Here is a 22,788-nt window from a genome sequence, read left to right on the forward strand (position 1 = left end):
TAATGCACAAAATCAGTGTTTCTTGCGCAAATACTTTCACACTCCCGCTCAGGGATAAGCCCTCTTGCGTAAGAATACTTGCTCAAGAGAGCCAGTGTAGACAGGCACCTTAATTTTTTGTGCAAGAAAGCCCGATGGCTAAAATGGCCATTAGGGCTTTCTTGCACAAATGCGTGTCTAGATTGGCACGGATGCTTTTGTATAAAAGCACTTTTTGCGCAAAAGCATTCTTGCCAATTTAGATGCTCTTTTGCGGAAATACTTTTAACGGAAAAACTTTTCTGTTAAAAGTATTTCCGCAAAATCATGCCAGTCTAGACGCAGCCGAGGTGTTTAAGTCTCAGCTTGACAAAGCTCTGGCTGGGTTGATTTAGTTGGGATTGGTCCTGCCTTGTGCAGGGGGCTGGACTTGATGACCTCCTGAGATCTCTTCCTGCTCTATGATTCTATTAATGTGATTTTGGGTATGGATGTGCACAGTTGCTAATTAAATTCAGCTCTAGACACTGGATTTTTATTAGACTCCAGACAAAACACTGGAATATTGGATTTCACATTGGTTTGGGTTTGCTCGAGTGGGGGGAAAAAAGGCTGGGAGTGAGGCTGGAACAATTTGATACAAAACAGAATAGGGGCTTTAGCCAGCCAGACACACACCTCACATTGGTGTGTAGCTGGCTGGACATGACCCTCCCATGTTTCTCCCCACATCTCTTGTATTTCTAGCTCTTTTAGCTGTGGTTTAAGCAAATTTCCTGTTTTATTGAACAAATGTGGTTTAGGCAATTCCTGTTATGCACATGCCCGATGATAGCAGTCTGCCTGGAAAAGCCATGTTGCTTAATATAATTAATTGTATTCATGCTTATGAATATGTAATTTGTCAATGTGTGCATGAGGACGTGTGAGTGAGAACCACCAATCATAAGGCAAAACAACATATAATATCTTTCATGACTAAGGAAAAATTCTGCAAAATATTTACATGGATGTGACAGTTGGATAGGTGGGTCTGTCTTCCCTTGGAAAGATGTAACAGCAGGCCAAGCCCAGGAAAAGATCAGAAGAAGTAGAGCCCGAAGGGATCTCAGGGGCCCCTCAACGCCTTTATGGCTGAATTTCTGGGGGGGCTGTCACCTGGCCATTTTCAGCCATCTGTGAAATCAAAAGTAACTCTCACTGCCTGCAGCCTGCCCCCAAACTGTCAGCATGAATGTGATGTATATGTGTGTGTCCTGCCATACCGTTAAAAATCTGTACTAATAAACTAGCTTCAGTACTGCTCAAGTTCACCCTTTGTCTAAGTTTTTTTCCTTGGCTGGTCCAAGGACAGGTAAGAGGGGCAAGAAAAGATTGCAGCGGTACCAACAGCTACTGCAGGCTCAGGGGCAAAGCATGGGGGGATGGCGGCTTGGCTCCTCATCCCCAGAAGGGGCAGGGCCTCAGGTGTAAGGGGTAGGGCTGAGGATAGTCAGCCCTTAGCGCTGCCCTGACTGTGGTGCTGTCTTGCCCAGCCCTCAGAGCTATATGTATTGCCCAGCATGGCACTCCAGTGGAAATTCACAGAGGCCCAGGGCTCTGGCTACCACCACTGCTGCAGTAGCAACAGCAATGGCCAGGAGCTCTGGGCCCTTTTGAACCATGCCCTGGGGCAATTGCCCCCTTTGCCCCTTTCTGTTACTGGGCCTGAGAGATGGTTTCCTAGCTCTGTATCTCTCTGCATCTGCCTACTTTTTCCAGCATAATTTATCTCATCACTCCATGCCAGTCTCCTGGTTAATGATAGCAGTTTCAGTGACCTGTATACTTCTACCCTACCACAACTGCATCCAGGCCCCTTTCCATACCACTTTTTATACCTAGGATACCCCCTTGGAACTAGTTCTCCATGTCACTGTCCTCCATGTTTCTGGATCATTCCTTATGACCTACGTCTTTTGCAACACCCAGAAGAGTCAATAGTGATTCTTTCTAAAAGAACCTAATTTTAATGTTATACAGAGCTGTGTATTCTTATTCCAGATAAAACTGTCTGCCTTTTCTCCACTAAAATTATTTAATTCCCCACATATTATGTTGTATGAAACTGAACATTGTGTTCTACCAGGCAGGGACTTTGTGCAATTTACTATCTTTGTGAGACACTTAGTATAATGTTGGCTGTTATAAAATTATACATAATTATTCCAGTTCATTCATACCCTTTAATCAAGAGTTATTATGTCCCATACTGAGTTTTATAGCTTACACCTAATGTTCACCTTCTTGGATCTTGCAAGGTGCTATTTGGCCATTAACCATTGTGAACTTAAATTAACACTTTAAAAATTGTGTCAGTATATTTCTAAGAAGGTTGTTTCCACAGAAAGAGTTGCTAATCTATTCAATCATTTTTTCTCATTTGTATAAAATGTTTAAAGAAGAATGGATGTTTGACAGTGTCATATGTGAGCACATGTTTTTGGAACCTGTGTATTCCTCATTCCCTGTTAGTTCTTTTGGATTTAAGGGATATTATCTCTGGGGGTATGTCTACACTACAAAGTTAATTCGAAATAACAGCCATTATTTTAAATTAACTTTAATAGCGTCTATACATGCAAACTGCTATTTCGAATTTAATTTGAAATAGCAGAGCACTTAATTCAAATTTGGTAAACCTCATTCTATGAGGAGTAACGCCAAATTTGAAATAGCTATTTCGAATTAAGTGCTGTGTAGACACTTAATTCGAAATAGGGGGCAACAACCAGGAAAACTTACTCTCCTCTCCCCCAGCCCTGGAGCCATTAAAGGGGTAGACCCTGGCCACAGTGTCTGTGCCAGCTCCAAGCCTGCCAGCCCAGAGTCAGCAGTGGCCACCGGGGCTCTTGACCCAGTGGCCCCAAAACATGAGCCAGCAAGCCACTGGCAGCCAGCCCTCCACCGCTCCCCAGGAGCAGTCTGCCAGCTCCTAAGAGCCTGATGGGGCAGAGAAGGCAGGAGCCTTCCTGGTCCAGGGTGGAGATCATGGACCTTATTCAGGTTTGGGGGGGGATGCCCCCAACATCCATGATTTCCACACTAGATGGAGGAACATGGCCATCTATGGCAGGAGAGCTGCCAGCCTGGCCACTAAACAGCGGTGGATATAGGGCAGGGCGAGTGGGGTGGTTGCCCCGGGCCCCGCACTTCAATAGGCCCCACGCACGCACCCTGTGCACGCTACTTCCGGTCGGTTGCTGCTGAGGCGCATGCACAAAATGCTACTTCCAGTTGGCTGCTGCCGAGGCGCATGCACAAAATTGTGCTGCCCTGGCCCTGTGGCACTGCCCTGGGCCCCTCAACATTATCATCCACCCCTGCCACCAAAGGCCACATGCGAACCCAGGAGCAGGTTTGCATGAAATCAAGTTGGTCTGGCTCCCTCGAACCCTGGAAATGGGGGAGTGTGCAAAGTCTCTTTCCCCTGCCAGGGGTATGCGGCACTTAGAGGGAACCACCAGCTATTTAAAATGGCTGGCAGTTCCCTCTAGGCACCATGCACCCTTGGCAGGATGGGGACGGGGGTGAGAGACTTGGTGCACTCCTCTGCCCCCAGGCACTGATTGGCCTGACGGTGGGGGGAGCACACAAAGCCTCCACCTACCACCAGGGACACACAGCACCTAGAAGGAACCACCAGCTATTCAAAACAGCTGGCGGTTCTCTTTAGGAGCTGTGTGCCCTGGGCAGGGCAGAGGTAGGGGGGTAAAGACTTCACATGCTACCACACCTACAGGCCAATCAGGGTCTGGGGGCAGGGAACACACAAAGTCTCCTCTCCCTGCTGGGGTGGGCCGCACCTAAAGGGAACAGCCCCCTTTTGCCCGAGGCCCTGCCCCTTTAGGGATGGCCCAAGACCACTTCCAAAATTTGTGAAGTGGCCCCTCTTCAGAAATTACTGCTCACCCCTGCTCTAAGTGTTGAGCAAAACTTTGAAAGATATTTGAGAAAATGCACTCCTGCTGTGAAGCAATTTATTTTACATTGCATCAGCACAGCGTGGCTCTCTAATGTGCACTTTTAGAAGTAATTCAACTGTTCTACAACTTTATACTGATTATTTTGCTAAAAGTTACTTATTTCATTTAAAAACAAACCAACTGGTTTTGGTAAATGACTGCACATAACTGTACATATGTCTTTTTTAGGCAATGTAAATTTTTTGTCCAATTTACAGTGATATATATATATATATATATATATATATATATATAGTTTTTAATGTACATTATGCACTGCAGTGGTAGGTCTTTTTGAATAGATCAACACCTGAAAAGGTTTATAGATCAAAGGGTAAGAGAAAAGGCAAATAAAGTAACACAAGTTCGAATTACAAAGAATTGGGTGTGGTGGCCAGCATGTGAATTTCTCAGAAAGCATATGTTGCTCAGTGGTCCAATAAGCAGGGATACTGACCTTAGCATAAATCAATATATGTTTATTGTAATCCAGAGAGGGAAAACAGCTCTTGCAGTGCCTGAAAAATAAGTTACAATAGTGACATCTAGCGTGCCCTGTTTGAAGTTTCACACATTTCAGTTAGCAGGGACCTTTATACTTTCACTCTAGGAGGAAGGAAGCCTCTCAGAAGTGTGAAAAGAACCAGAACACTGCAGTTTTAAATGCTTTCCTACAGGAGTCCTAATCATCCTCTCTTTGACACAGGTGCAGTGAATACAGAATCCTAGTTAAGTAGGGGAAATATGCAGAAGTCACACCCCTGATATTTACCAAGTGCAACAGTCCCTTACCATGTGCTGCATCGTCACCAGACCTGACCGGACTTGGTCCATATACAGCGTAGGGATGTGGGACAGGACGTAGTGCCAGGAAAAGCGTGGAGTCCACGTTGGAGTGTCTTACTGGAACAGGAGGACTTGGGAACTCCTGCTATGTGGCTCAGCACCCTATTCAGAGTAAGGAGCGCTCCGGGCCTGGGTAGTTCAGCAGCTTATATGGGCAGGGAAGGACAGAGGCCTGATCTGGACAATCCAGTACATTGCACAGGAAGGAGCTACTTGTAGACAAAGCCCTTGTAGCTTGCTGCATTTTTGCCCCCTCCCCTTTCAATGTGTGTGAGAAGCCTAGTGAAGCCTCTGCGTTCAGATCATTAGACATGCAAGCTATGAATGCAACAGTTTGTCCTTCAGAGAACAAAGTTGCTCAGGTTGATTTTTCTGTGTTTGTGTTTGATACAGAATCTCCATGGTGTCAGTCCCACAGGTGGCCCAGATTCACCAACCACATGGCTTCAGCTGCGGCTGCCTCCTTTGCTCCTGCCTCTTGTGGCTGGTACCCAGAAGACATTTCTTTCCCTAGTGGATTTGCCTGGGGTGCTGCTACAGCAGCTTATCAAGTTGAAGGTATCAGATTTTCATGTATCATAAGGGAGGAGGAGGGTGTTCAATAGTTTTAAAGCAAAGATAGGACCAGAGTCATGAAATTTGGATCCAGAAGTGTCCAAAACGGAGAGTACAGATGGTGGGGATGGGATTCTATTTACCATTTTGGTCTATTGCAGGTATAGTTTTTAATTCTTGTGCAGCTCCACAGGATTTTTCTCACTTACCTGCCTATTGCTCCGAACAGTTGGGATGGGGAAACCTATCCCCATACCTCAGAAACAAGAGCGGATGGCAGGTGGGGAAGATTGGTGTGTGTCCCTCTTTGCAATGATCAAGGTGGGAAAAGGAAGCAGGAGCAGGTTACATTCCCACTAAGTCTTCACTCCCTCCTTTTCCTTGGGGTAGACATGAGCAAATTATTTAGTTTGCTAGGGCTTCCTCGTTAGAGTTACTAAGGGTATGTCTATGGGGGCATGGAAATTAGACATACCAACATAGTCAATGAAGCAGGGATTTAAATATCCCCTGCTTCATTAGAATAAAAATGGCCATCGGGTTGTGCCAGCTCATCTGTTTGTTGGTACAAAGTGGCAGTCAAGATGGGGATCGGTTGCCAAGGAAATGAGGTTTACAGGATCGGTCGATGAAGGCTTTCCTTGGTGACCAATCCCCGTCTTGACAAACAGCTGAGCTGGCACAACGCTGTGGCCATTTTTATTCTAATGAAGCGGGGGATATTTAAATCCCTGCTTCATTGACTATGTTGGCATATCTAATTTACATGCCTCTGTCGGCAGAGGCATGTAGTCTAGACACACCCTAAGTGTCCAATTTTTTCAACTGGAATGTCCAATTTAAAAGGGTCCTTGGCAGCGCCACTTAGCCACACTGACTGGTAGAGTTGCCAACTCTGACTGAAGCTATTTTGAGGGACTTTTTTTTCCTACATGATGTGATGTCATTTTCTCAAAACATCCCATTAAAATCTGCAGGACTGCTTTCAGTAGTCACCAAGAGATAGATGCTGATTCCAGGAGACTCCTTGACAACTCCAGGAGGGTTGGCAACCCTACTGATCAGGCAGGTTGGTGGTGGGGTGTGTGTGTGTGTGTGTGTGAGGAGGAGCTGGCAGCAGCTCCCTCTGTGGAGCTCAGGGATGGTGAGAGCCATGGCAGACAGGGAGAGGATCCCAGCTGAGAGGCTTGGAAAGACCAGTATGCCATATTGTATTGTAGACTATGTTTAGGTCAAAGAAAACAGGGCTTGTCTTCAAGTTATGTTGAAATGCATTTTCTGTATATGTAGCAAGGTCTAGAACTTGGCCACATGTGACTCTTTTGAAGGCCAGCTTTATTGATGCTGAGAGTTGTCTCCACCTCCAGAGACATACACTAAAGGATAAGCTGCTCCAGGACTTTAAGGATGACAGACAGAAAGATTGGTCGGTAGCTTGCCTCATTGTGTGGGTCCTTTTCAAGTTTGAGAAGGGTGATCACTTTTGACACCCTCCAGATCCAGGCAAGCTGTCCATGACCCTACCCTGACAATAAGCAACTTACACATTATCTGTAATTTCTGATGGACATTCCTGGAGCTTTTATTAAAAATATATATTTATTACACATGTATATGTGAAATAATTGAACTGGATTCTATTGGAAATACCCTAGCCCCGCAAAATGGAGGCGGCCCACCACAGGGGTTAACTCACCCTTCAAAGCCCAGGAACTATGCAGCTTCTACCTGACAAGACAACGTGACTGACTCAAGAGATTTTGTGGAGCTCTAATTCAGTTGCTGCACATACCACAAGTTGCACAGTGAATGAGGCAAGGTCTCAGGGTGTACTTTATTTTTCACTGTCAGCTATGTATTTATGCACAGTTTAGCCTACTTCACTCAATATATTTCAAAGTGCTAAAAAAATCATACCAATTGTACTCTGCATGCTCAAAGTGCAGCTTTCAAAGGTGCATGACTCAGTCAAATCAAAATCAATTTTCACCAGAACACTCAAAGGCACTTCTCCTTACTGAGGGCCATTTCTATGCTAAATTTCAACTCTGTACTAGAGCTCTTAAAAAAATGAGAGAGAGAAAAGTTGCAAGAATTTTTAGTAATGGTAAAAACATATTTTCTTCACTCAGTCTATGAATGAGCTGAGCTATCGTAAGCAAATATTTATCTTTTAGGGAACCCAACTCTGGAAAACTTGGCCCAATAGGTGAAGATTTTGGAAAGGTACAATTGAGTGAAAAGAGTTAGTTTGGAAAGCACATAAAATCTTAAAAATATAAGGCACTGCTATTCCTGCTGTAACTTAATTTTTAAAGAATTATTCCAGTGCATTTCATTTTTATAATTGTAAAGACTGAGGTGTGTGTATTAAAATATAAATAGTCTATAATCACAATTTTAAATATTTGAGGGCCTATTGATATATAGTTTAGAGTGAATTGGCCAATGAACTGTGTGTACAAGAGCTGAAATGTGTGATCAGATCCTGACCTTTGTTCTTTCTTAGTCTTAATGTTAGACTGGAAGCCAGTTCAGCTCTGGTGTATCTTATAGTGGCCTCAAACAACTAGTGTGTAACAGCCCACTCTGGGGTGCTTATACTGGCTGAGAATCACCAGGATGCTTTTGGCTTGCCTCATCTGATCCCTGGTACTCTCCAACTTGCTGAGTAGATTGGATACATAAGTAGAGTCCTGCACAGATACAGAAATATGGATCCACATCTGATCTGCATCTACCAGGCTCAAATCATCATTTGATCCACAATCTGTGATCCAGATTTTACTTGTATCTGCATACCATCTGGAGGGGTGGGGGCAGGATCATTCAGGGAAGAGGCAGGCAGCATGAAAGCAGAGCCTGGTGGTAAGGGACAGCAAGGCCTAGGGGTAACAGGCAACAGGGACCCAAGACTGGGGTTCTGCAGGTCAACAAACGGGGGGAGGGAGGGTGGACAGGGTAATTTAGGATGGAGCTTTTTCCCTGCTGACAGTGCAGGAGACTACCCTGGTGCCCCCCCTCCCCTTGCCCAGCAGAGGGGGGGTGGGGTAGGAGAACCCTGTACTGTTATCCACTCCACAGTCCTCTCCACTATCTGCAGATATATGCAGTGATCTATATATAAGGTAATGAAGACCCAACTAAATTGACTAATGAAGACCTACTAAGTCAATCGCCGATCATGCTCCTGTCAACTCCAGCACTCCACTGGAGCAAGAAGAGTAAAGAGAGTCAACGGGAGAAACTTTAGTGGAAGAGTTTATCCTTTTGACCCTGTTTCCCCCCAGTGGAAATGCTGCAGTAACTCGAATTAAGGTACATCCACTCCAGCGACATTATTCATATAGCTGGAGTTGTGTACCTTAGTTCAACATTGCCCTCTAGAGTAGACTTGGCCTCAGAATTGTTAGATCTAAAAATGATCCTGGTGTGAAGGCTGTCCCAGAGAAGAGCTCAATTTACTGGATAACCTTATGTAGCCATATGGGTGCTTGTGTGCTGTTACAAAATTCTGTAAAGAACATGAAATATGACAATGATCTTTCAGAAACTAGGCTATAGAAATGATATTACAGATTCTAGTAACGCTTTAAATTAAGTGTCTGCAATATGCTTAACCTTGCATTAAACTTAAATTTAACAAGACAGATGTGCATTAAGTACTAAGTATACTTTAGGGAGCAATCTCACATTGGCAGGGGATGGACTGGTTGACCTCCTAATAGGGCTCTTCCATCTCTAATTTCTATGATACTAATTGATTATTAAAACACTTTTACTGAGGATTGATACGTAGCTATTATATAAGTATTAATCTTACAGCCAACTGATATTTAATTTATACACAATTTTAACCTACAGTGTCATTTTAGTTTTCAGACAGTAACCCAGGAAGTATGCATTAACTGTAGCTTTGAAAAATGTTGCTTGTAAAGGAAATTGGAGAATTTTGGCATATTCTGTATTTTGTGATTTAACCATACTTTGCAGGGATGGAGATTTCTAGGGTTTTTCACATTAAACATTTGCACACATGACAACATGGTTTTGCAAAGACTGCAATGATTGTCATGTAGAAACCTGCATTTATTCAGTTTATACTCTGGAATTTCAGATGTCAACATATGGCTATATACTGATTTTTTTAAAGATGATTTCTGTACCCCAGTTTTCAAAAGCACTACAACATATCCTAGCATAATCAGAATGCAGAAAATGATGCAAAGATTGTGAACATTTAGTATAAAAATTAAGTTATGGGAAATCTTTGCAGTTTTTCCATGATCGTTTGTCTAAGCAAAAGGCAGAAGTTTCACAGAGCTTTGTTATTAATTCATGTTATACATGCCTAAGGCCATGGCTCATAATGGCATTCCTTTCTTCTTAACAGACTGTCAGGACTTTCAAAGGACATCCAGAAAGCCATAAGTGCCTATTTGTTGGATGTATTTCTCATATCCTAAAGGCTTTCTTTGATATGGACAGATCTTTTACATTCATGGGTGGAAGTTGCATTAACAAATACTTTTTGTTAATATCTCAGAAGATTCACAAGTATCTGATCTTTGGCTAAAAATAATATGCAGGGTGTCAGAACGTCTGTAAGTGCTATTTGAAACAGATTTTTCAAATAGCGAGAAATGAGAAAACCATGAATAAATGCAGAACTTAATACAAATGTTCTATAGCTTGAGAAAAAAAATATTCATTTTAAGTGAGAGAACTGGAGAAAACCCTCCTGGTTTTGCTTACAAGGGAACTGAGATTCTGTGTCTACTTTATGTGATATTTACATTCAACATATGTCTTTTGATGTCAAAAGTGTAATGATTCAGTTTTGTTTTTAATCAGGAGGCTGGAATGCAGATGGAAAGGGCCCTAATGTTTGGGACACATTCACCCATCAGGGAGGAGATCGAGTTTTCAAGAACCAGACTGGTGATGTAGCTTGTGGCAGCTACACTCTGTGGGAGGAAGATTTGAAATGTATCAAACAGCTTGGATTGACTCATTATCGCTTTTCTCTTTCCTGGTCACGTCTGTTACCTGATGGGACGACAGGTTTCATCAACCAGAAAGGCAATTGTTTCTTAAAAATAGAAGGTTGCAGCTTTAATTCAAGGTTATTGCTGCAGTCTGGCATAATTAATCCAGTATGCTATTCTGTAGTGAAGCTTTGAAATTGCAACTTTTTTTCAGAGTAATTATGGGATGATTTTTTATAGGTTTGCAACAACTTCCTAATTAATACTCTAGATCCCCTTGGATAGCGTGATCTTTTGGGATGGGAGGAGTATGATGTTTTCTACCATGTATTTTTTGCCTGCTTTAATTTATTTTTAAAAAGTGATTATAAGTTATTCTGTTTCATGGGATTGTGTAAAGTTACAATGAACCCTTGTGGAATTTGCTAAGCAAATAAGAGAAAAGCTCTCATGGCATATAAATAAGCAAAATCAATCCATCCCATATTTGCCAGTATAGGTAGATGCATGAGGATATTGTATCAGCATAATCTACTGACATTCTGAATTGAACACTGAATAGCATAGATTGTCGAACCAGGGTAGAGTTTTCTTCAGATACTTAAGCAATATACTCCTTAGCTGGCCAGGGAGAGGGGTTTTCACAGGTCATTTTTATAATTTGTGTTCCATAGTGGTTGTAGGTTCAGTAAGGAGTGGGTAGGCATTATGCAAGGTGCTGTGCAAACACAAATGAGAAAAAGAGACTACAAAGAGCTCCAAGGAGACTACATAGTATAAGACAAAAATAGGGTGGGAGAAAAAAAGATGCAGTGTACACATAGAGTGATCAAATTGATGGTTGGCAAATATGTTCGTTCCACATTAGCTCTGCTTTTTAATTTCAAATATGTCTAGTGAGAGACTCAGCAAGGGGGAAAGGCAATATTGAATGCAGAGGAAAGGGAAACAGGGTGAGGAGGATTAGAGGTGAGTGTGAAGACTAGGGGGAGTGAAGTTACATCAGAGAGACTGTGAAGAACAGAGTAGGAGGAAGTGTTTGAATAAACAGCCATCCTCAGAAGGAAAATGTCCCATACAAAATAAAAGGAAATAGAATTGGATGACAGCTGTGTCTGAAGATTTCCTTACCCCTTCTTTGTTGTAATCTGGACTCCCCATTCCTATCCAATCTTTTGTCCTTGGGGCAGCTTTCACCCTGGATATTAGCAAATTTTCCACTCCAGGGCTGTGCAGATCCATGCACACAGAACCAATAGCATTTTGCTGAGTTGCCAGTGCAGACAGTTCCACACCTCCTGCATTCTGCAAATCACAACTTCTGTCATAAAGAGAGGGTAAGATGCAGGAACTATGAGTGAGTGTTGATGCAACCACTGAGGCAGACCAACCAGCCACTCCCTCCTGCACAACATGGTGCAGGAGTTTCTCCCACCTTCCAGAGCAGCCTCATAGGAAGATTCCTTACTTCCATCACCAGAATTTCTAAGCACGAAGCCTGTGTCATGGGGAAGAATTTGCTTTTTAGTTTGGATATCTTTTGTGGCAAATGGAAATTTTGCTGAGTATCCTTAGTTTTTTTCCCTCTAGAACTAAGGATACACAGGTAGCACTGCTAGCACTAGTTTTATGCCATACACCTACCTTTTGAGGGCAGGACCTAGGGTATGTCTACACTACCCCACTAGTTTGAACTAGCGGGGTAATGTATGCATACCGAACTTGCTAATGAAGCCCGGGATTTGAATTTCCCGGGCTTCATTAGCATAAAGCCGGCGCTGCCATTTTTAAAAGCCGGCTAGTGCGAACCCCGTGCCACGCGGCTACACGCGGCACGGGCTAGATAGTTCGAACTACGTAGCCATTCCGAACTATCTGTACTCATTGTGGAACTTCAAATCCCGGGTTTCATTAGCAAGTTCGGTATGCATACATTACCCCGCTAGTTCGAACTAGCGGGGTAGTGTAGACATACCCCTAGTGAGCAGCCATATAGTTGGTAAGAAAAAAAGCTAACATTTTGATCAAACAAGTAACATTTTTGAAAATGTTCACTTGATCCATTTTTTAAACAGCTGCCTGATTAATTTTATGAACTTTACATTTAGCGAAAGGGCATCGGAAGGGCTTTTCATTAGGCAGGAACTCAGTGCAGTGATCTGAAGCAATTGTAGCTGCATATCATGGAAAGGCCACTATCTTCCGTATAAACATTTCTACAAAGAGCGTGTGAAAAATTAGAAACCTTAAAGCAATGTCTATTCCAGTAAAAAACATTCACATGAATTGATTCACTACCAATTTCATACCTAAAACAAGGGACATTTGGAAAACCTTTAAATTTTGTTTTCCAACCAAAAGGGGGGTTGCTTCTAAAGGGACAATGTTATAGGGGTGTTTCTCCTATAAAATATCAGGTTTCAACCTACTGTGAGTTTATTTTTTATGTAATAGCTGTTTTTGTTTTACAGTTTTTTTTATGTCCTGGGTCCTACAAAGAGTGTAGTGTGTTAGTTACAGAATGGCAGATTGCAATAAGGAGGGAACCAGGACTGGCAGACTGTGTGTTTGGCTTATTGGACCCAGCACATAATTCTCTTCTATACCTGTCTTCAAAATTAGGGTAGAACCAAGAGAGAGGGAGGCAGGAAAGAAGAGAGAAATGGAGCCTGCATCCCTAACAGAATGAACACCCATCTCAGAATCGCATGGGAATTCATACCAACTCCAGTGGCATACACTCCCACTCTCCTCCAGGCTTTCACCCATCTCTTTCCTGGCTAGCTGGTGACATGAAGTATATTTTCCTCCTCCTTTCCTACTGCCAAATTGGTCCTTACTAGAATATACCAAAGATGTGGTCTCACCTTAGAACACATATGCACAAATTGCTAGAACTCCATGTGCTGCCCTGCTTTGCTCTTTCATCTGAATGATAGGTAGGTATAAATGTAAAAGTGACATCAGCCCAGGCTTAGCATTGTCAGGTCACCAGCTATATTTTATGACACAAATGATTGTCAGTGACATAGTTGCATTTCTCTGTCTCACACAAGATTATAAGGCGCTCAATAATTAATTGAAATCTGGAAAATGGATTGATTTTAAATTTCCTAAATTCTACTGAGTAATCTGTTAAAAAAAATCACTCAGGCTACCTATTATCAATTTCCAGGGAGTAAAGGATTCACAAAGAGGCCTTAATGAGTTTGAACTTTGAAATTATTTTTTTAAGAATTACAGGAAATTTTTGATGAATTCTGCCCCCAGACATTCACATGAATCTCCCCTAACTCTTATGGGTTGCAATTAGAGGGAAAAAATGCCTGCCAAATTTATTGCAAACAAACCCATTAAATCTTTCTGTGATAGCGGATGTATAGATACTGGTTTGTTCAGAAGAAGATGAACACTAAGTCTGAGGTTCTCAGTTTATTGCAGCATCAGATGTGACTACAAACAAGAAGAGTGTGACTAGAATCCTTGAGACAAGACCAACCATATGGTACAACTGTGAAAGCAGGATAATTTTAAGACCTAAAACTAGCTGTCTACTGACAATATAGACTAGGGCATCTGTGTCTGCATTTTTTTTAAATGTTAGTAGACACTGAATCTTACAACCAGTACAAAGAAATAGTTGCATAGTACCAACACATTCAGTTACTAATAAGGGTGGCCTGTTAGTGATTCAAACATCTCTCGTACCAATGTTAAAAAAAACCCTTTAGTCTCCAAATCATATACTTAGCTCCTTTCCTTCATGATATTCAAGTCTTCAAACTGTCATCTTATCCCTATTTAGGCTCCTATCTAATAAGACGTCAAGTAAAAATTTGAAAGAGGACCTAAGTTCCATTTACAAGAGAGATCTATGAGCTTATGTCTTAATGACTCAAATGAGATTTTTTCCTGTAAGTGCCTAAATCACTTTGAAATGGGACTTAGGAACCTATGTCACTTACATGAATTTACTTTTAAAAATTGCCTGTTTATATGACACCTGGCATAAGATGCCTTCTGGTCTGATTAGATCCTTTGAGTTTAAACTGCAAAATAAATACAGGTTGAATCTCTGGGCCAGCAACACCCGTGGTCTGTCAGAGTTCCTGGACCAAAGAGCCCTGGCAGCTGGGAGCAGGGGCCAACTGGGAATCCAGGGGCCCAAATGGGGCTGGGAGCAGATCTGGGCCGGCAGCCCAGGGGCAGGGACTGGTAGCAAGATTGGTGACCATAAGGGGAGCCTGGGAGTGGGGTTCTGCAGCCAAGAGGCTGACAGCCCCCCAGGAGAGCTTAGAAGCCAGCAGCAGAGGGGACAAGTAGACCTCCTCTGTTAAGGACCAGTCACATTCCAAGGGTGCTAGTCCAGCGACGTTGAACCTGTAGTAATTCAAAGTTAATATTAGTAGGCATGCAAGTGGGAAAGTCTAAAGTCAGAAGGTTTTTGTGAGGGAGAAAAAGTAACACCATGTTTTGCATATGATACAATACCTAGAGTTCTAAGGAGTCTTGACAGCTATTTAGTTTTATTTATTTATAGTTAAACAAAACTAAAAAAACCAAAAGCATTAAGTGCCCAAGCAGCAGCTTTAGTTTACAGTGACCACCCAGCTACAGGCAGTCCCTGGGTTACGTACAAGATAGGGACTGTAGGTTTGTTCTTAAGTTGAATATGTAAGTCGGAACTGGTACATATTGTAGGGGAAACTCTAGCCAAACATTTCTCCAGAGCTCAGTTTTATTCTCCCACACCTCACTTCCCTCAGTCCTTTATTCTCAAGCTGAGGTGTCTGCTGAGAAAAGCCGCTCCACGTTTCCCTGGTCTGCTGGGGGGTGGGGCGCTAGCGTCGCGTCTCCCTGGTCTGCTGGGGGGAAGCATCTAGTGCGGGGTTGCCTCACCCCGTTTGTAAGTAGGGATCTGATGTAAGTCGGATCCATGTAACCCGGGGACTGCCTGTATATAAAATCAATCATTAACTTAAGCTAGTTGATAAAGCCTCCAGCTGCTCCAACTTTTCTCAGAGAAAGCTTCTGTGCCCTGATTAGTTCTGAAAATGTGGTCTCTTTGGGTGCTTAAATGGCAGTTGTTGGGTGCAGACAACTTCTGAAAATCAGTCTCTCTGGTTTGGAAATATATTTAGCAGATGTCTATGAGATGATAGGTAAGAGAGAAAACTAATGCTGTGATAATGAAATTTTTTATTATTTGTAAGTGAGGGTTTTGCATTTTTAAGATATTAAAATATGAAAAGTCAACTTTTTTTCTTTTAACTTTTTTCAGGTGTTGATTACTATGACAAGATCATTGATGACCTGTTGGAAAATGGCATTGTGCCCATGGTGACATTATATCACTTTGACCTACCTCAACATTTAGAAGATCAAGGAGGCTGGAGCTCTGATGCAATTACCGAGGCCTTTGATAACTATGCACAGTTTTGCTTCAGAACATTTGGAGACCGAGTGAAACTGTGGGTCACTATGAATGAGCCGTATGTAGTTGCTAAAGATGGCTATGAAAAAGGCATTGTGGCTCCAGGAATAAAGGAACCTGGTACAGGAGCTTACCAGACAGCTCATAACATGATAAAGGCTCATGCTAAAGTCTGGCACAGTTATGATTTGTTATTTAGAAGAAAGCAAAACGGGCTCTTGTCTATAGCGCTAAACTCAGATTGGGCAGAACCTCTAGATCCAACATTTCTGGCAGACCAGGAAGCTACTAAAAGGTATATGGCTTTTTGCTTAAACTGGTTTGCTGAACCCATATTTATTAGTGGTGACTATCCAGCCATCATGAAATCCCAGATCTCTGAAATGAGTACAAAGCAAGGCTACCTGTCATCAAGACTTCCAGAATTTACTAAGGAAGAAAAGCTGATGATCAAGGGAACTGCTGACTTTTTTGCCCTAAATTATTATACTACCCGCAAAGTAAAGCATCAAGAAAATACACACAGTGAGCCAAGTGTTTCTGGGGACAGAGAAGCTGAACAAATAATGGACCATTCCTGGCCTTGTGCTTCTGGCAGTTCATGGCTGGCAGTAGTACCATGGGGTTTACGTAAACTACTGAACTATATCAAGGTAGGGTATGAGATTTACTTGATCATCCAGATTTTTAGGTATCTAAGGACCACCAAGGAAAAGGATTTGTGCAGTGCAATATAGGGGACTCGGTTATTGAGAGACACTCACATGCTGTAGCGAAAGGCACCATGCAGTAGGGTAAACAAGTTGATTGGAGATTCTTTGTTTAATTTTTGCATCATAACTACCAAGAAAGGTAAAGACTTAGAGGTTTTTTGTTGCTATTCCACTTGACAACTCATACTGAATATGAGTTACAACTTTAAATGACATGTGAGTGTTCTATCATCTGTTGAATTTCAAAAACAATCTTTTGGATGCCAGCAGTCAAGTTTTCCTGGCATGCAACCCATTGCTGGCAGTGGGTTATGCTGTGATTGCTAGTACCAAGGGGTGAAGGAGCAGTGACAAGAAGCAGATGCTAATGCAGGAAAGATATTTTTGTGTTTTCATTAAAATAAGTCATTTCACTGTCTTCATGGATATTTGCACATTTTTCCTTTTCCATTGTTAGTCATGGTCAGTACATAGAAAATTAAGTTAATAGGGTCAGTGCAATTTGAAAAATAGTTTTGGGTTGTAGCTTTAAGAAGACAGAGAATAATGCATCTGATTTTATGGGTTTTCTTACATCTATTGTGAAAAAAACTTCTGCTCTATTGTTCTAGGATACATACAATAATCCTATAATTTACATCACTGAGAATGGGTTTTCCCAAAGTGACCCTGCTTCACTGGATGACACTCAGCGCTGGCAGTATTTCAGGCTAACGTTACAAGAAATTTTAAAAGGTACATTTTTAAATGATAAAAGATCAATTGTGCAAACTTAATATAATTTTCTTGCATGCCTATTTGCATTCAGCAATGGCCATTGATTCCTGAAGCCAAAACTCACGTAAATCAGAGTAAAGCAATGTGATCAGGAAAAAATGTTTGGCAGAAAGGAAGGCAGAATATTTTGTAAAAAGGTAACTTTAATCCTACTTCACAATCTTGGAATGGAATCAAAGGAAAATGTTCCATATCTTAGAATTGCACTCTTTTGATATCTTCATAAAGTAAAAATGGTGGATTTGCTAGTTTATATTTTTTATGTACTGCCTAGTTTTAAAAAATGCTCTTTCAAAACGGCACATTTTAGGGCCAGCTTTGTTCAATTTTCACAGCATGCACAACTAGAGGTAGATCTTTTAAAGCTTTCTGTGATGGGGTGCAGTCACAGAAAACCCTTTCGGGCTGTACCCTGGAATGCTGATTATGGCACTGCCACCTACTTTCTTGCTCTCTGGGATTCCCCACCACCCTATTCTGCTGGGCAAGATTCCCTGGTTTCCCCCAGACAAGGCACAGTTGTTGTAACTGCACCCATCAGAGAAATGCAGACACTGAACCAGCTCAGCTCTGGGAGGATTCAGTTCTAGGGAATGGTACTCAGGAAACCAATCTGCAAAGGAATCAAAATGCCATATAAATTCCTCTTTTCCTGAGTAAAAGTTTTACACAAAGAAAACTCATGAGAATGGTCACCCTCTTATCAATGAAAGAGAGATGCACACTGGCCAGCCTTCATAGATAACAATTAAAGTGTTTAAGTACAAACAGTAAGATTTAAGTAGTTGCAAGTGAAAACAGACAGGACAAAGTATGTTACTAAGTTTAAAATGAAAAGAAAATGGATAGCTAGTTCTAATTTACTAAAAAAGTTATTGCAAGTAATTTCTTACCCAAGGCTACGTCTATAGTTCAAAGTTTTTGTGCAAAAACAACTGTTTTTGCGCAAAAAACGTCAGAACGTCCACACCTCAAGCACATTTTTGTGCAAGAAAATCGACAGAACAAAGGGCTTTTGCCAGTAGAGTTATTCCTCTCCCCATGAGGAATAACTCCTTTTTGTGCTACAGCCCTTGCGCAAAAAGGCAGGTGTGGACGCTCCGGAGGGGTTTTTCTGCAGGAAACCCCTATGGGAAAAAGCACAGATGCTCTGATGACCATTCTGTGAATGGCCATCAGAGCTTTCTTGCGCAAGTGTGTCCATGCAGTGTGGATACTCTCTTATGCAAAAGCACATTGCTTTTGCAATGCTCTTTGAGGTCTGGATGCGCTTTTGCGCAATAAGTTTTTGCCCAAGAACTCTTCCGCAAAAAGCTTCTTGCGCAAAACCTCTGCAGTGTAGGTGAAGCCCTAAAGAGCTGTTCTTGTTCTAGGCATAATCTTCAGGTGAAAGATGGTCTTTTCTTCTAACCTGGATATCCAGGCGTCTTTTGGAGTGTATCACGCCAGCCAGAGACTTGATAGCTTCCCATTGCTTCCATAATCCTCCCCCCAGGGCAGGAATCTTTTGCGCTATATTCCTCCTTACATGGAAAACTACCTGGGTCAAAAAATCGTAAACAACGAGAGGTCCTGTAGCACCTTAGCCTAACAAATATATAAAATATATGGATCAAAAATGGAATCCCAGTACCAAGTGGTATGGTCAGATGTTTTATTAGTTCACTCACCTTTGAACTCAGGACAAACAGTGCAGTTTACAAGTCATTAAGTTATCCACCCAGCTGTTAAGGCTTCCTGACCACCAGTAATAACTTCTTTAGCATATTTAAAACCATAAACAGTGTTATGCTTTATATTTCTAACTTTACATACAAGAATGATACATGCACCAAAATAAGCTATACTGATCCAGCAGATTAACATTAAAATGAATAGGTTACATGAGGTATTTTGGTTAAAGCATCTTTGAGTTATGCATATTTATATTCATAAGCCAATTTTCATAAAGCATGGGGGGGCAGAACTGTTACACGCTCAGCAGCTGTCATTGCAAAGAATGGAAATTGCTGCATGCTGGGTATTTTTGAAAATCTGGCCTTTAGATCCAAGATATATTCTTTGTTATATAATATGACCCTGTTGCATATAGCTAAGGACGAGTGTGTGCAATTAGCTTCATGCAGCGTTTGGAATGTTCACACAGTGAAATTCACTCCAGTGCAGAGCTCATGCATCATTTCAGTTCCACTGCAGCCCTTAGGAGGGGATTTTTGAAAGTGCTCAATACTGGCACAGTTTTGCTCATAAAAACGTCAATGAACACTTTACCACTGGCTTCTATAGGAGCAGAATTAGGTGAATGCTGAGCTCTTGAAAAATCCTAGTTCTGACTTCCTTGAGCAGGCTCTATGTGCTGGGGTGACCCATAGGGTACGTCTATACATCAGGCCTTAACTCGAAATAAGTTACACAAATTGAGCTACATCACTTGGGTAGCTTATTTTGAAATAGTTTATTTCGAGTTTTGGTGCTGTCTACACAGCACTTATTTTGAAATAGAGCACTCTTCCTCCGACTTCCCTTACTCCTCATAAAATGAGGGTTACCGGAGTCAGAGGAAGAAGTCCTTCAACTTGACAGTATTTCGACATCATGTTGAAATAACTGCTGGCTGTGTAGATGCGGACTAAGTTATTTCGAAATAACGCTTGTTATTTCAAAATAATGTTGCTGTGTAGACATAGCCACAGAGAACAGAGCTTCTTGTGACATAACATGTTAGAATTGCATTGAAAATGTTAACCTCTCTACCATGTTTGTCATGTGATCACAAGAGTCCGTAACTGAAGGTAGGGGAACTCAGGCTCATCCCATTCCACTGTGTTCTAAGCCAGGGCCCTTCAAAATAATGGCTCCAAAACATGGTCTAGAAGGGTGTGCCCTTACACTGGTTCCCCAGGTCATTTCCTACCCTGTTTGTGTTCCTCTGTCTGTGCTACACCTGTGTTGGTGTCACCCGTGCGTCACTCTCCAGAGCATCTTCCCCTTTCAGCAGGGGCTTGTCATCTTTGGCCTCTGCAGTTGAAAGGCCCGTAGCTTGACTATGCAGAACAGTCCCAGCCATTTGGAGCCCTGGAAGCTTCTCTACAGGAGACTGCAGCACCCAACTTTTCTGCTTTGTCCATCCAGACTGAGCTGAGTTGCTCTGTATTGAGTTTTTCTTCCACTGGGAGCATGCGATGCAAGAACAAGGGAGCATGGCTTCCTGCTCCAGAGCAACTCCTTAAGCCTCACCTCACCAGTGTGGGGTTGGTACACCCATAATTGGTATGCATATGCATAAGGGCTGTGTTAAATCAATGCCTATCTGTTTGTATATTGGCAAGCATGATATATCCCATTCTGTTTCAGAACTCCGTATAGTACAATAATAGAAAAGTTAAATACAATAGAGCCTTTATTTCCCAAATTAATTGGGATTGGGGAGTTTATAAAATGGAACATCTTGGAATTACACTAGCTAGATTGTATTTGCCGTATGGTGCACCACATAGCTCCTTGTCCTTCAGCTTACTGCAAGGTGATTTCCAATGCACTGAAGGCATTAGAATGTGAAAGGATATTGACTTGTTCTCCAACACCCTTCATTATGTTATTTTTTTTTTAATCTCATCAGGAAAAATTGATTTCAGTGGGAATGAGGCACCTAGGTGCTTCTGAAAAAATCTCAGTAGGCATCCGTCTGCATCTCTAGAGCAGTGTTTTTAAAAGTTGTCCGCAGACCTGCTCTGAGACAGCTGCTAATGGGCCACTCAGGTTAGGTTACTTACTAGCTCTGCAGCCATGGAGCCTTGCGGCTCCCATTGGCTGCAGCTCACCATTTGTAGGCAATGGGAGACACAAGGCTCTATGGCTGTTGAGCCAATAAGTAAGCAAACCAGCGCGACCCGGTAGCAGTGATCTCAGAGTGGGTCCATGGACTACTTTCAGAAACATTGTTTTATACCCGCACATAGGCTTTAAAGTCTGGCCATTAGAAATATAAGTCTCATTCAAAGTCTGTGGGAATTAGAGTCCTGAGTGCCTAAATCACTTGTAAAAATTCAGACTAAGGCTATTAAGTCATAGAGGAACTTTGGAAACATTACCAAGTGTAACTGTGCTCTTTGTGGTTCAAAACTGAGAACACCAAATTCAGGTCACACTATTAAGAAGTAGGGAAGATAAACACCTCAAATGCTGTTGAATAGTCTGCCATGAGATATATCAAACCAGTCACAAAAGTAAACTTACCACACTGGCTAAGAAGAAGCCATAAAAGCATTTTCCTGAGGCATTCCAGTGTTTTGGGTGGTGATATAAGACTGGAGGATTCTTAGATGAGTGGATTTTTAAGTAGCAGTTTCATCAAATAAAAGATTCTTCTGATCCCAAAGGGCCAGCTACACACCCAGATCAATATACAACTCCGATCTTAACATAAATCATGCTGTTGCCAACCCCTTTAGTTTTGTTTAGTCACAGCAGCATCCATTACACACACTTCAGATAGAATAGCGACAGGAAAGTCTGGACAAATGGATGACTCCCATGCTTCATTGTGAGTTAAGTGTCCTTTTGATGAGTCACTCAATTTGAATAGTTCCTTTAAAATGTGCTGCCTAAATATTTTGAGGGTGTTTCTCCAGGAGCAAACATTTTGAAATATAGGTAAAGAGCCAATACTTTTAACTGCAAATGCACAAATGATACATGTGTGCATACAAATAGCATAATCCTAATCAGTATAACCTGTCACTCATAATCTTTTAATAAACAACAAGGAGTCCTGTGGCACCTTAAAGACTAACATTTATTTGGGCATAAGCTTTTGTGGGTAAAAGCCAATTCATCAGATGCATTGGAGTGGAAATTAGAGGCATGGATATATATGTACTAGTATGTCATTTTCTCTTAATAACCTTTGTATAAGATTCATTGCAAACATATAACAGTGGTTGCAACAGTTATCTACATGGTCATATTTTAATCAGATGTCACAACAAAATAGAAAAAAAAATAGACAACAAAAGGATTGGGATGCTCCAGTCTAACATATAGGTGCCACTATGATCGTAAAAATGCCCACTTAACTGTCACCTAACTTGGCAGGCATCTAAAATCCTAGATGGGATTTTATATTTCACGTGGTGGGATTATGAGTCTGCCAGTGAGCGTGCGCGCAGCTAATTTAGTCTAGGCATGGAAGTGCCTATCTCAAACCCAAGCCTCAGTGGGTTCTTCGAACTGGGCATTCCCTCTGTCTATCTCACCGATGTGGCCCATACTGTGGTATAAATGCATGAAATGAGGAGGAGGTTGGTCTGCTTGCTGCTATAGAATCATAGAACTATAGAGCTGGACATCACAAGGTAATCAAGTCCAGCCCCCTGCTCTAGGCAGGACCAATCCCAACTAAATCAACCCAGCCAGGGCTTTGTCAAGCCGAGACTTAAACACCTCTAGGGATGGAAACACCACTACTTCCCTATGTAACCTATTCCAGTGCT

General features: G+C 41.9%; 1 protein-coding gene and 1 long non-coding RNA gene across 9 annotated transcripts in view; one reads left to right on the forward strand and one right to left on the reverse strand.

The window, feature by feature from the left end:
* Positions 1-13,321, reverse strand: part of LOC112543863 (uncharacterized) — a 32,855-nt gene extending 19,534 nt beyond the window's left edge. Inside the window, exons 1-3 of one of the 2 annotated variants that reach the window (XR_003087139.2) lie at positions 13,240-13,321; positions 11,504-11,693; positions 4,441-4,501 (exon numbers count right to left, since the gene is read on the reverse strand). This is a non-coding gene — a long non-coding RNA (uncharacterized LOC112543863). The remainder of the gene's footprint in view (positions 1-4,440; positions 4,502-11,503; positions 11,694-13,239) is intronic. The other variant, XR_003087138.2, reaches the window with a different exon arrangement.
* The window catches only part of LOC112543864 (cytosolic beta-glucosidase), a 97,232-nt gene that overhangs the window by 53,709 nt on the left and 20,735 nt on the right, over positions 1-22,788 (forward strand). For 3 of the 7 annotated variants that reach the window (XM_075930646.2, XM_075930642.2, XM_075930648.2), the window contains 5 exons: positions 4,690-4,940; positions 5,223-5,387; positions 10,239-10,466; positions 15,654-16,459; positions 17,131-17,254. In XM_075930646.2, the coding sequence (XP_075786761.2) occupies positions 5,270-5,387; positions 10,239-10,466; positions 15,654-16,459; positions 17,131-17,254 (1,276 nt within the window). In that variant the 5' untranslated portion in view covers positions 4,690-4,940; positions 5,223-5,269. The remainder of the gene's footprint in view (positions 1-4,689; positions 4,941-5,222; positions 5,388-10,238; positions 10,467-15,653; positions 16,460-17,130; positions 17,255-22,788) is intronic. The other 4 variants (XM_075930653.2, XM_075930651.2, XM_075930661.2 and 1 more) reach the window with 2 other exon arrangements.

This window comes from Pelodiscus sinensis, chromosome 4 (genome assembly GCF_052426305.1).
Source record: "Pelodiscus sinensis isolate ZL-2025 chromosome 4, ASM5242630v1, whole genome shotgun sequence".
NCBI lineage: Eukaryota > Metazoa > Chordata > Testudines > Trionychidae > Pelodiscus > Pelodiscus sinensis.